This window comes from Salvelinus alpinus, chromosome 18 (genome assembly GCF_045679555.1).
Source record: "Salvelinus alpinus chromosome 18, SLU_Salpinus.1, whole genome shotgun sequence".
Classification (NCBI taxonomy): Eukaryota; Metazoa; Chordata; class Actinopteri; order Salmoniformes; family Salmonidae; genus Salvelinus; species Salvelinus alpinus.
In genome coordinates, this window is record NC_092103.1 from 52662991 (window position 1) to 52676600 (window position 13610).

General features: G+C 39.7%; 1 protein-coding gene across 1 annotated transcript in view; it reads right to left on the reverse strand.

The window, feature by feature from the left end:
• The window catches only part of LOC139544458 (SKI family transcriptional corepressor 2-like), a 32743-nt gene extending 19851 nt beyond the window's left edge, over positions 1-12892 (reverse strand). The window contains exons 1-4 of the mRNA XM_071351571.1: positions 12631-12892; positions 9458-11372; positions 5859-5922; positions 5627-5692 (exon numbers count right to left, since the gene is read on the reverse strand). Coding sequence (XP_071207672.1) covers positions 5627-5692; positions 5859-5922; positions 9458-11284 — 1957 coding nt within the window. The 5' untranslated portion in view covers positions 11285-11372; positions 12631-12892. The remainder of the gene's footprint in view (positions 1-5626; positions 5693-5858; positions 5923-9457; positions 11373-12630) is intronic.
• Positions 12893-13610: the final 718 nt, after the last annotated feature.

The following is a 13610-nucleotide window of genomic DNA, read 5'->3' on the forward strand; positions in this document are numbered from 1 at the left end:
GTTTTAAATACTTTCCCTAAAATGCTTGAATTAGCATTCACTTGAAACAATATTTTTGTTATTCTGGTGCCTGTAAAACCTATTGTTCTGGCTGCAGTCCATAGCGTCTGTAGCCGTGCAGCGTCTGTTACCAGTGGATTTGTATTACTGTGGTGCTGTAACCATGATGAACATATTGTTATATCACTCTTCTACAATGTTAGTGTTGTTTCCATTATGGCCTGATTTCTTCATCCATGAACCTGAAAATGTCTTGTGTTTGTATCTGAATTCTTACAATGTGGCAAATCAAATGGCTTAAATGAAGCGATCCAGCACATTTGTGTATATAATCTCCCCCTCGCTCTCTCCTTCTCTCTATGTATAATCTCCCCCTCTCTCCATCTCTCACTCTCTCCCTCTCTCTTTCCCTCTCTAGTCATTTCATGTCTTGCCTCCTTAAGCCTCCCAACACTTCCCTCATTTGGAACGGCCTGCTCTCGCTCTCTCGCTCCTCTCCTCTCTCTGTCTCATTTGACAAGCAAATCAGCAGACAGTGCCTCAGGATAACAACCTCGTTTGACAGTCAATTAACCGTGAATAGTCAAAGCCAAGGCAGTTTGCATTACATAAATGGAAAATTAGATTATTTTTCTCCCAAGAAACAGCCCTCTGCTTAAGACAGAGTCTGAGAGTCTTTGGAATCAGAACTTCTAATCACGTCGTCCATCGCCCAGGGAGACGTTTAGCAATCAGACAAAGGTGGTCTCATTTAATTTGTTTCGTGTAATTTTTTGAAATAAATTCTACATTATGTGAGGATATCATTATGGGCTACATAATAAGAATGTTGGCATAGATGTCATAAAACCCTTTTAATGTCTCTGTGACAGATATAAAAGGCAATAAGATGTGATCTTTGTAATGAAAGGTTTTGCCAAGGGAAAAGGCAATTATATGGGTTTGATATTGTTGAGATGGAGATTGTCACCTTCCCTGTGTTGAGCTGATTGTCTTGTTGAACTGTAATGGCTCCCTGTAGAACACATTCTAGAACTGTAATGGCCCCCTGTAGAACACATTCTAGAACTGTAATGGCCCCCTGTAGAACACATTCTACAAAACATTCTGGACCACATTGGAACACTGGAAACAGCCGATGTTCCGTTGCACAGTCTATCAGCTATTCCATCTATTTATGTATCTCTAGTAATCCCTAAACCTACAGTATGGTCTGTGAGAGGAGAAGGAGTCTACTGTTCTCCTTGTCTAGATAGATGTCCTATTATAGTGATGGTTTTATCTGTCTTGATAAACCAGTTAGACAAGTTAGATATTACAGAGGAGGTTTATCTGTCTTGATTAAAAACTTATTGTGAATAGGGGGGCGCTGTTTTCACTTTGGAAAAAATCGTGCCCAAATTAAACGGCCTCGTACTCTGTTCTAGATCATACAATATGCATATTATTATTACTATTGGATAGAAAACACTCTGAAGTTTCTAAAACTGTTTGAATTATATCTGTGAGTAAAACAGAACTCATTTGGCAGCAAACTTTCACACAGGAAGTGAAAAATCTGAAAACGAGGCTCTGTGTCAGCGCTTGCCTATTCAATTGGCTTTTATTTATCGATATGTATGCACTTCATACTCCTTCCACTAGATGTCAACAGGCAGTAGAAGGTTGAATGGGGTGTCTAGCTTGATGTGAGGCCGAATAAGAGCTTTTGGAGTGGCAGGTCCGGTATTTTGTCAGTTTTCGACGGCGCGCGGGGGAACTCGACATTGTCTTCTGAAAAGCGTTCGGTATACACGGCGAATTGCTCCGGCTCTGATTTTATTTGATACATATGAGAAAAACATCATAAAGTAGGATTTTTCAACCGAGTTTGATCAGTTTATTCAACGTTTATTGGGACTTTTGGAATTTTTCGTTCCAGGCGCAAACATTTCTTGGACACGTGAGCTCCACATGGCTAGCCAAAGTTGCTAATTCGACAGAAGAAATGGACATTCTAAAACCAAACAACGATTTATTCTGGAAATAGGACTCCTTGCACAACATTCTGATGGAAGCTCAAGAAAGGTAAGAGAATATTTATGATGTTATTTCGTATTTTTGTGGTAAATGTTGCCTCCAACAAGGCGGAGAATATGTGAGCGCTGTCTCACAATACTGCATGCTGTATGTTCTACTAAAGTTATTTTTTTAAATCTAACACAGCGGTTGCATTAAGAACCAGTGTATCTTTCATTTGCTGTACAACATATATTTTTTAGTAAAGTTTATGATGAGTTCTTTGATTAGATTAGGTGACTGTCCAAAATATCTCCGGAGATTTTGGTGAATTGTTTCTACGTATTCACAATGTATAACCACGATTTGCAGCTCTAAATATGCACATTTTCGAACAAAACATAAATGTATTGTATAACATGATGTTATAAGACTGTCATCTGATGAAGTTGTCCAAAGGTTAGTGATTAATTTTATATCTATTGCTGGTTTTTGCGAAAGCTATGTTTGCGATGGATAAATGGCGTTGTGTGTTTGGCTATTGTGATGAGCTAATATAATTCTATATTGTGTTTTCGCTGTAAAACACTTAAAAAATCGGAAATATTGGCTGGATTCACAAGATGTTTATCTTTCATTTGCTGTACACCATGTATATTTCATAAATGTTTTATGATGAGTATTTATGTATTTCACGTTGCTCTCTGTAATTATTCTGGCTGCTTTGGTGCTATTTGTGATGGTGGCTGCAATGTAAAACCAGGATTTGTAGCTATAAATATGCACATTTTCGAACAAAACATAAATGTATTGTATAACATGCTGTTATAAGACTGTCATCTGATGAAGTTGTTCAAGGTTAGTGATTCATTTTATCTCTATTTGTGGGTTTTGTGAAAGCTACCTATGCGGTGGAAACATGGTGAAAATATGCCGTTGTGTGTTTGGCTATTGTGGTTAGCTAATAGAAATACATATTGTGTTTTCGCTGTAAAATGATGGCTGGATTCACAAGATGTTTATCTTTCATTTGCTGTATTGAATTTGTGATTTCATGAAAATTATATTATATGATATCCCTGTCCCGTTAGGCTAGGCTATGCTAGTCAGGTTTTTTGATGAGGAGGATCCCGGGTCCGGGATGGGTATCACTGAAAGTTTTTAAACAGCTAGATATTAGAGTAGAGGGTTTATCTGTCTTCATTAAACAGTTAGATATTATAGTAGAGGGTTTATCTGTCTTGATTAAACAGTTAGATATTATAGTAGAGGGTTTATCTGTCTTGATTAAACAGTTAGATATTATAGTAGAGGGTTTATCTGTCTTGATTAAACAGCTAGATATTATAGTAGAGGATTTATCTGTCTTGATTAAACAGTTAAATATTATAGTAGAGGGTTTATCTGTCTTGATTAAACAGTTAGATATTATAGTATAAGTTTTATCTGTCTTGATTAAACAGTTAGATATTATAGTAGAGGGTTTATCTGTCTTGATTAAACAGTTAGATATTATAGTAGAGGGTTTATCTGTCTTGATTAAACAGTTAGATATTATAGTAGAGGGTTTATCTGTCTTGATTAAACAGTTAGATATTATAGTAGAGGGTTTATCTGTCTTGATTAAACAGTTAGATATTATAGTAGAGGGTTTATCTGTCTTGATTAAACAGTTAGATATTATAGTAGAGGGTTTATCTGTCTTGATTAAACAGTTAGATATTATAGTAGAGGGTTTATCTGTCTTGATTAAACAGTTAGATATTATAGTAGAGGGTTTATCTGTCTTGATTAAACAGTTAGATATTATAGTATAAGTTTTATCTGTCTTGATTAAACAGTTAGATATTATAGTACAGGGTTTATCTGTCTTGATTAAACAGTTAGATATTATAGTAGAGGGTTTATCTGTCTTGATTAAACAGTTAGATATTATAGTAGAGGGTTTATCTGTCTTGATTAAACAGTTAGATATTATAGTAGAGGGTTTATCTGTCTTGATTAAACAGTTAGATATTATAGTAGAGGGTTTATCTGTCTTGATTAAACAGGTAGATATTATAGTATAAGTTTATCTGTCTTGATTAAACAGTTAGATATTATAGTAGAGGGTTTATCTGTCTTGATTAAACAGTTAGATATTATAGTAGAGGGTTTATCTGTCTTGATTAAACAGTTAGATATTATAGTAGAGGTTTATCTGTCTTGATTAAACAGTTAGATATTATAGTATAAGTTTTATCTGTCTTGATTAAACAGTTAGATATTATAGTAGAGGGTTTATCTGTCTTGATTAAACAGTTAGATATTGTAGTAGAGGGTTTATCTGTCTTGATTAAACAGTTAGATATTATAGTAGAGGGTTTATCTGTCTTGATTAAACTGCTAGATATTATAGTAGAGGGTTTATCTGTCTTGATTAAACAGTTAGATATTATAGTAGAGGGTTTATCTGTCTTGATTAAACAGTTAGATATTGTAGTAGAGGGTTTATCTGTCTTGATTAAACAGTTAGATATTATAGTAGAGGGTTTATCTGTCTTGATTAAACAGTTAGATATTATAGTAGAGGGTTTATCTGTCTTGATTAAACAGTTAGATATTATAGTAGAGGGTTTATCTGTCTTGATTAAACAGTTAGATATTATAGTAGAGGGTTTATCTGTCTTGATTAAACAGTTAGATATTATAGTAGAGGGTTTATCTGTCTTGATTAAACAGTTAGATATTATAGTAGAGGGTTTATCTGTCTTGATTAAACAGTTAGATATTATAGTAGAGGGTTTATCTGTCTTGATTAAACAGTTAGATATTATAGTATAAGTTTTATCTGTCTTGATTAAACAGTTAGATATTATAGTACAGGGTTTATCTGTCTTGATTAAACAGTTAGATATTATAGTAGAGGGTTTATCTGTCTTGATTAAACAGTTAGATATTATAGTAGAGGGTTTATCTGTCTTGATTAAACAGTTAGATATTATAGTAGAGGGTTTATCTGTCTTGATTAAACAGTTAGATATTATAGTAGAGGGTTTATCTGTCTTGATTAAACAGGTAGATATTATAGTATAAGTTTTATCTGTCTTGATTAAACAGTTAGATATTATAGTAGAGGGTTTATCTGTCTTGATTAAACAGTTAGATATTATAGTAGAGGGTTTATCTGTCTTGATTAAACAGTTAGATATTATAGTAGAGGGTTTATCTGTCTTGATTAAACAGTTAGATATTATAGTATAAGTTTTATCTGTCTTGATTAAACAGTTAGATATTATAGTAGAGGGTTTATCTGTCTTGATTAAACAGTTAGATATTGTAGTAGAGGGTTTATCTGTCTTGATTAAACAGTTAGATATTATAGTAGAGGGTTTATCTGTCTTGATTAAACTGCTAGATATTATAGTAGAGGGTTTATCTGTCTTGATTAAACAGTTAGATATTATAGTAGAGGGTTTATCTGTCTTGATTAAACTGCTAGATATTATAGTAGAGGGTTTATCTGTCTTGATTAAACAGTTAGATATTATAGTAGAGGGTTTATCTGTCTTGATTAAACAGCTAGATATTATAGTAGAGGGTTTATCTGTCTTGATTGAACAGCTAGATATTATAGTAGAGGTTTTACCTGCCGTCTCTCTCCAGTACTCTGGGCCAGATGATTCTGTCTCTGATACAAAGAAACTGCTGGGCTCTTTGTTTTCATCAAGAGGAGAATGAGAGGGGAAGAGGAGAACAGAAGGACATTCATTCATCTGTTCTTAAGGGAACAGAGTTGATTTGGTCACCTGCACACAGAAAACTGGTAGAAAGGAACCGATGTCTTCAAACCAATCAGATGAGGAGGTAACGCTACTCACGAGTTATGTTGGAGTTTTCTTTGGTTGTGTAAACAGGCAGAACGTGGTCTCTGCTTTTATGAGTCTGAGAACACAGAGAAAGACAGAGGTTTTAGCATCTACATATCAAACCGGGAAGCTGTCTAATAATGCTACCCACAATAGAACCGCTGGTGTCCTGGGATAGAATGCTGGTGTACACTAGAATAGCTTCTGGCCTTCACAGACTTCAAGAGTCAATGGAGTGGAACAATTCTCCTTTTGGCCTAATTTTGTCTATCATGAACAACACTCTTAATATAAGCCTGCAGTGTTACTATCCAATGGGAAGCCTGTAGTGTTACTATTCAATGGGAAGGAAGCCTGCAGTGTTACTATCCAATGGGAAGCCTGTAGTGTTACTATCCAATGGGAAGCCTGTATTGTTACTATTCAATGGGAAGCCTGTAGTGTTACTATTCAATGGGACGCCTGTAGTGTTACTATCCAATGGGAAGCCTGTAGTGTTACTATCCAATGGGAAGCCTGCAGTGTTACTATCCAATGGGAAGCCTGTAGTGTTACTATCCAATGGGAAGCCTGCAGTGTTACTATCCAATGGGAAGCCTGTAGTGTTACTATTCAATGGGAAGCCTGTAGTGTTACTATTCAATGGGAAGCCTGCAGTGTTACTATCCAATGGGAAGCCTGTAGTGTTACTATCCAATGGGAAGCCTGTAGTGTTACTATTCAATGGGAAGCCTGTAGTATTACTATCCAATGGGAAGCCTGTAGTGTTACTATTCAATGGGAAGCCTGTAGTGTTACTATCCAATGGGAAGCCTGTAGTGTTACTATTCAATGGGAAGCCTGCAGTGTTACTATCCAATGGGAAGCCTGTAGTGTTATTATCCAATGGGAAGCCTGCAGTGTTACTATTCAATGGGAAGCCTGCAGTGTTACTATCCAATGGGAAGCCTGTAGTGTTACTATCCAATGGGAAGCCTGTAGTGTTACTATTCAATGGGAAGCCTGTAGTGTTACTATCCAATGGGAAGCCTGTAGTGTTATTATCCAATGGGAAGCCTGCAGTGTTACTATCCCAATGGGAAGCTTGTAGTGTTACTATCCCAATGGGAAGCCTGTAGTGTTACTATCCAATGGGAAGCCTGTAGTGTTAGTATCCAATGGGAAGCCTGTAGTGTTACTATCCAATGGGAAGCCTGTAGTGTTACTATCCAATGGGAAGCTTGTAGTGTTATTATCCAATGGGAAGCCTGTAGTGTTACTCTCCAATGGGAAGCCTGTAGTGTTACTATCCCAATGGGAAGCTTGTAGTGTTACTATCCAATGGGAATTATGTAGTGTTACTATCCAATGGGAAGCCTGTAGTGTTACTATCCAAAGGAAAGCCTGTACTGTTACTATCCAATGGGAAGCTTGTAGTGTTACTATCCAATGGGAAGCTTGTAGTGTTACTATCCAATGGGAAGCTTGTAGTGTTACTATCCAATGGGAAGCTTGTAGTGTTACTATCCCAATGGGAAGCTTGTAGTGTTACTATCCAATGGGAAGCTTGTAGTGTTACTATCCCAATGGGAAGCTTGTAGGGTTACTATCCAATTGGAAGCTTGTAGTGTTACTATCCAATGGGAAGCTTGTAGTGTTACTATCCCAATGGGAAGCTTGTAGTGTTACTATCCCAATGGGAAGCTTGTAGTGTTACTATCCAATGGGAAGCTTGTAGTGTTACTATCCCAATGGGAAGCTTGTAGTGTTACTATCCCAATGGGAAGCTTGTAGTGTTACTATCCAATGGGAAGCTTGTAGTGTTACTATCCCAATGGGAAGCTTGTAGTGTTACTATCCCAATGGGAAGCTTGTAGTGTTACTATCCCAATGGGAAGCTTGTAGTGTTACTATCCCAATGGGAAGCTTGTAGTGTTACTATCCAATGGGAAGCTTGTAGTGTTACTATCCCAATTGGAAGCTTGTAGTGTTACTATCCAATGGGAAGCTTGTAGTGTTACTATTCAATGGGAAGTGTGTAGTGTTACTATCCCAATGGGAAGCTTGTAGTGTTACTATCCCAATGGGAAGCTTGTAGTGTTACTATCCCAATGCGAAGCCTGAAGCCTCCCTCCCATACTGAGCCTGTAGCATCAATACAGCAGGACCGTCTCTCTCATCACTGTTACTATTAGACTGTGAATGTCCCTTCATTAGTGTTATTAGAATGTGAATGTCCCTTCATTAGTGTTATTAGACTGTGAATGTCCCTTCATTAGTGTTATTAGAATGTGAATGTCCCTTCATTAGTGTTATTAGAATGTGAATGTCCCTTCATTAGTGTTATTAGAATGTGAATGTCCCTTCATTAGTGTTATTAGACTGTGAATGTCCCTTCATTAGTGTTATTAGACTGTAAATGTCTCTTCATTTAGTGTTATTAGACTGTAAATGTCTCTTCATTAGTGTTATTAGACTGTAAATGTCTCTTCATTTAGTGTTGTTATTAGACTGTGAATGTCCCTTCATTAGTGTTATTAGACTGTGAATGTCCCTTCATTAGTGTTATTAGACTGTGAATGTCTCTTCATTAGTGTTATTAGACTGTGAATGTCTCCCTCATTAGTGTTATTAGACTGTGAATGTCTCCCTCAGTGTTATTAGACTGTGAATGTCTCCCTCAGTGTTATTAGACTGTGAATGTCTCCCTCATTGACGTTACTATTTGACTGTGAATGTCTCTTCATTAGTGTTGTTATTAGACTGTGAATGCTTCCCTCATTGACGTTACTATTTGACTGTGAATGCCTCCCTCATTGACGTTACTATTTGACTGTGAATGTCTCTTCATTTGTATTGTTATTAGACTGTGTATGCCTCCCTCATTGACGATACTATTTGACTGTGAATGTCTCCCTCATTGACGTTACTATTTGACTGTGAATGGCTCTTCATTAGTATTGTTATTAGACTGTGAATGCCTCCCTCATTGACGTTACTATTTGACTGTGAATGCCTCCCTCATTGACGTTACTATTTGACTGTGAATGTCTCTTCATTAGTATTGTTATTAGACTGTGAATGTCTCCCTCAGTGTTATTAGACTGTGAATGCCTCCCTCATTGACGTTACTATTTGACTGTGAATGCCTCCCTCATTGACGTTACTATTTGACTGTGAATGCCTCCCTCATTGACGTTACTATTTGACTGTGAATGCCTCCCTCATTGACGTTACTATTTGACAGTGAATGTCTCCTTCATTGACGTTACTATTTGACTGTGAATGTCTCTTCATTAGTATTGTTATTAGACTGTGAATGTCTCCTCACTTGTATTAGTACAACAGGACTGTTTCCCCTGGTTGGGGACCAACTCCCTTAGCCTTGTTAATGTGGAGTCGACAGGTTCCAGATTAGAAAGGCTAACAGGCAGAAAGTGACAAGGAGAGAACCGATATAATGTGACCATTAAACAATACCGGACTGTTCTTATTATCAGGGATCAGAGCACTGTGGATGTTTCATTTCTTCAGGGATACGCCGCTATCAATCTCTTTATGCATATTACATCAGCCAGCCTACAGCGCCAATTAAATAATAATTAGTTAAAGTGCCTTAAGGGAATATTTACATTTTTGTAGGCCTGGTCCTCCAGTGGCAGCGGGGTGTGTGTGGGGCTGGGGAGAGAGAGTGTGAGGCTGGCAGGGGGAGCAGGAGGAGAGGCAGGCAGGCTACTGCTGCTCTGGTCCTGGCTGTGATCTGCAGGGCTGCAGGGGAAGGTGACAGCCTCTTTCTCTCCTCTCTCCCAAGGTCCTGATCCTTCAGTCAGCCCTCGGAGGTGCAGGCCGCTGTGAGTCTGAGGTGGGGTTGGTCTGTTGAAGCTTTCCTCCTCCTCTTCATCCTGCTTGGTCTCTACATCCACCTCTCCTTCCTCCTCACTCTCTCCTCCCTCTCCCTCTTCCTCCCCCTCTCCTCCGCTCTCAGAGGCGTAGCTGCAGCTGGTGGCGGGGGACAGGTGGCGATCCGAACCAAACTCCTCCAGGTTTCCATGGAGCTTGGCGATGCTCTCTGCATCCTTGACGACGGGTCGGAAGGCTGAGTGGTAGGAGGCTTTCCTGGCCTGGAGAGACGGGACATCCAGCAGCTTCAGCCAGCCCTCTGAGGTCACAGGGCGCAGGTCAGAGGTCAGGGGGGAGGAGTCAGGGTCAAACAGGCCTGACCTGGGTGTGGCCCTCATGTCTGGCCCTGCCCTTGGCTGTGAGTGCTCTGATAGGTCGAGGAAGGCCTGCCTGAGGGAAGGGCTCTCGGCCAATGAGGACAGAGTGTTGACGGAGGGCTGTGGCTGCAGGTAGGTGGGCACTGGGAGGCCCCCAGCGGCCCTAGGGGGCCAGAACATGCAGAACGGAGGGTAGAAGGTGTCTTTACGACCGGGCCACAGCAGACCTGACAGACCAGTGTTCTTCTGTCCTCCAGCCACCTCACTGTCATCTTTCTTCTGCTGACAGAGGCTGAAGGCTGGGAAGGAGTAGGGGTTGGGGAACAGGGAGGTGGGGGCAAACTTCTGCAGCATGCCGAACCCTTTACTGGGCACAGGGATCACCGGGTAGCTGCGAGGGTTCTTATGGGGAGACAGGCTGCTTCCATCCAGGTCCTCCTCCTCCTCGAAGCGGCTCCTCTTCTGGACCAGGTCAGGGGTCATCATGTGGGGCAGACCAGAGTTCACAACCTTTCCCGGCCCCATGGGGGAGCAGTGAGATGAGGGTAGACACCGCTTCCTGCTGCCACCATTAAACATGGCCTTCACGTCCTCCCAGGCAAACGCCAGGTCATCAGGAGGGGTTTTATCTGACAGCTTCAGGTGGCGTCTCCAGGAGTTGAAGTTAGCAGCGTCCGGCTGGGTGTACTTGGCTTCAGGAGTACGGTGAGAGTGGAAGATGAACTTGTTAGGAGAGAAGTACATGCTGCAGTAGGAACACTTGATGCACTTGGCTCTGCTGCTGTTGTAGCGCGCTGGGATGAAGTTACCACGGCTACCCCAGGCACACTCGTGTGACACATCAAAGGCGAAGTTGTCGGGCAGTTTGGGGGGGTTGTTCTCCCCCAGGAAGGACTTACACAGCCGCTCCGCCTCTCGCTTGGTGATCATGCCACAGCGGCGGGAGGAGATGGGCATGGCGCCAGCTCGCCTCAGGATCTCCAGCTGGACAGGGGTGCACTGAACACAGGTGATACCCAGCGCCACGCGGCGGTTGTGGATCTCGTTATAGCTGTAGTTCTTCAGCAAAGTGTTGGAGATCTGGGCCAGACACAGCCGCTCCTGATGGTCGATCACCAAGGAGACGATGGGTACACCATACAGAACCACTTGACCCACCTGGTTGGGCTTCAGGGAGGAGGAGTGGGGGGGTCTGGGGGGGGTCAGGGGCTCCTGCTGGAACGAGCTGGGGGGAGTCGTCATGGTAGCGCTGGTGTTGGTAACCAGGTAGTAGGTTGTGTTACCGTGGAGTCAGTCCTCCTGTCAGTCTGTCTGTCTGGATGATACCCTGCTGGAAAACCACACACACATTAACATTTAAGTTCAAACTGCACATCAGTCAGACAGATTTTCAGTTAAAATAATTATAATGATTATTATTATTATTATAATTATATCAAATTGATTATTATTATTATTATAATTATATCAAATTTTCATGATCAAAATAAAATATATGCCTAATGGTGAAGAACTTGACGCTGATTGAAAAGCAATACCACATTTGATTTCTTATGTTTCTTATTTGTATTTTTTATTATAAACATTCAATGAAGTTTGTATTGTATGCGCTAAATGTTCAACTTTCAAATGTTCAATATTTTCTCGCATTTTGCAGAGTAAGTTTATTGCAACTCCCGCCTGAGCCCGCTGCGTATTCGAGTTTTAAAGACACGATGTCGCATCGAAGACAAGGAGCAGCCGAACTGTTTTCAACAAATGCATATCTGGGAGAATTATAGAGACATACCATCATTAGGCTTTACTCGTAAAAAAAGATCAATAGTAATTTTACTTTGGGGGTCATTTGTTGATAGCCCACAAATGTACAACGTTGATAAAAAAGTTATAGAATTGCAACTGAACATAACGAAATTAAAAATGTTTTTTTTTGTAATTTAACAGAACTTCCATTTCGTTGATGTTCATACATATTTTGTATTTAAACATTTTGGTCAAAACACTGGAGGCTATATAACACCTCATTCTGAGAGGCAGTATAGAACCAATTATTAATAGTAGGTATTATATTAATATATGACCTGGCTTGGTGTGAACTCTGCTGAATAATAATGTAATTTGTCACGCGTAACATTATAGGACAAAATACAGGTTGACCTGCAGATCAAACCGACATGTGAGGGTCATCCCGGCGGGGCCTAGAGAAGATACAGTCAACGACATGATAACCTACTGACAGAAGAAGTACAGTGGAGAAGCTCGAGGTTTTTTACTGTGCAAGATATTCCAAAATAAAAGGCTCTATATTATGTCGCAAAATGTGCTCGGTATGCTAGTGATTTTCAGCAGATTTAGACCAGAATTCAGTTTCAACATAACACAATTCTAATAATTATTGCTCATTGATGCCGATAGCCACAAAACTAATATTAAGACTCATAATAATAACAGGCCTACTCACAATAATAATAATAATAATAATAATAAAATGTATTATAATAGTATCAAAAATTACAATGTAGGCTAATAAGACAATAATACACGTCAAACCTCAATTGTTACACTGTGGACATAATAGAATATCTTACCTCCTCTATACCGTGATGACAGAAATCCAAATGTTACGAAAATAAAGACATCCCGTATCTCTCGCCCAAAACAACCGATACATTAAAAACCACACGTCTTACAAAACTGCAGTAAATTAATTCCGAATGTTGAAGAAGATATAATATGTTGTTCTATAAAATAATATAGAAGAAGATATAATATGTTGTTCTATAAAATAATATAGAAGAAGATATAATATGTTGTTCTATAAAAGAAAGTTACCAGTCGGTGATGAGTAAGTGCGCAGCGCGCTCTGGCTTATTCCCTTTAAAGGACAAGGCGCGTGTCTGGAGGCAGGCGGTGTCGGACGGGACGTGATTGGCGCGTGGCTCTGCCCCTCTTTTAGCTCGATACTTTCCGCCAGGAGCCAATGACGTTTCACTAACTGACACTCAACACTCTAAAGAGACTAATGCAGGAGCCTGGCCCCGGGCTAAAGACGGGCTGTACACCTCCAATCTGAATGAGGACTCTGACTCACAAATCCACAAACAGCGGATATGTAGCAGGCTTACCAACAACGAGATGAACAATAAGTAGGTCGATGTCACTAAAATGCCGCTGTGGCCTATTTTAGACGGTGTCGGTCCTACATCACACAACTCATGGCGCTATGTAACGCAAACATAACCTGGAGTAGGCTAAAACAAGTTGTAAACATAAATCGCGTATAGACTAACAATTCTAACTAATTTAATCAATATGCCTTCAGGTAATTCTACATTGCACTTTATTTGTCCTAAGCAAATTTGCCTTTCAAAACGGTTCTCTACCAAGACAGCGAAAAAGGCTTTTATAGGCTACCAAATGTGTTTTAAATATACAGGCCTGTACGACCTGTCATATATGGGCCGTCATCACAACATTGACCTGTGAATGACTGGTAAATTAACATGGTTTCATAAATGCATGGAAGAAATTGTCCATTTATGATTTCCCATGCAGGAATACAATGAAC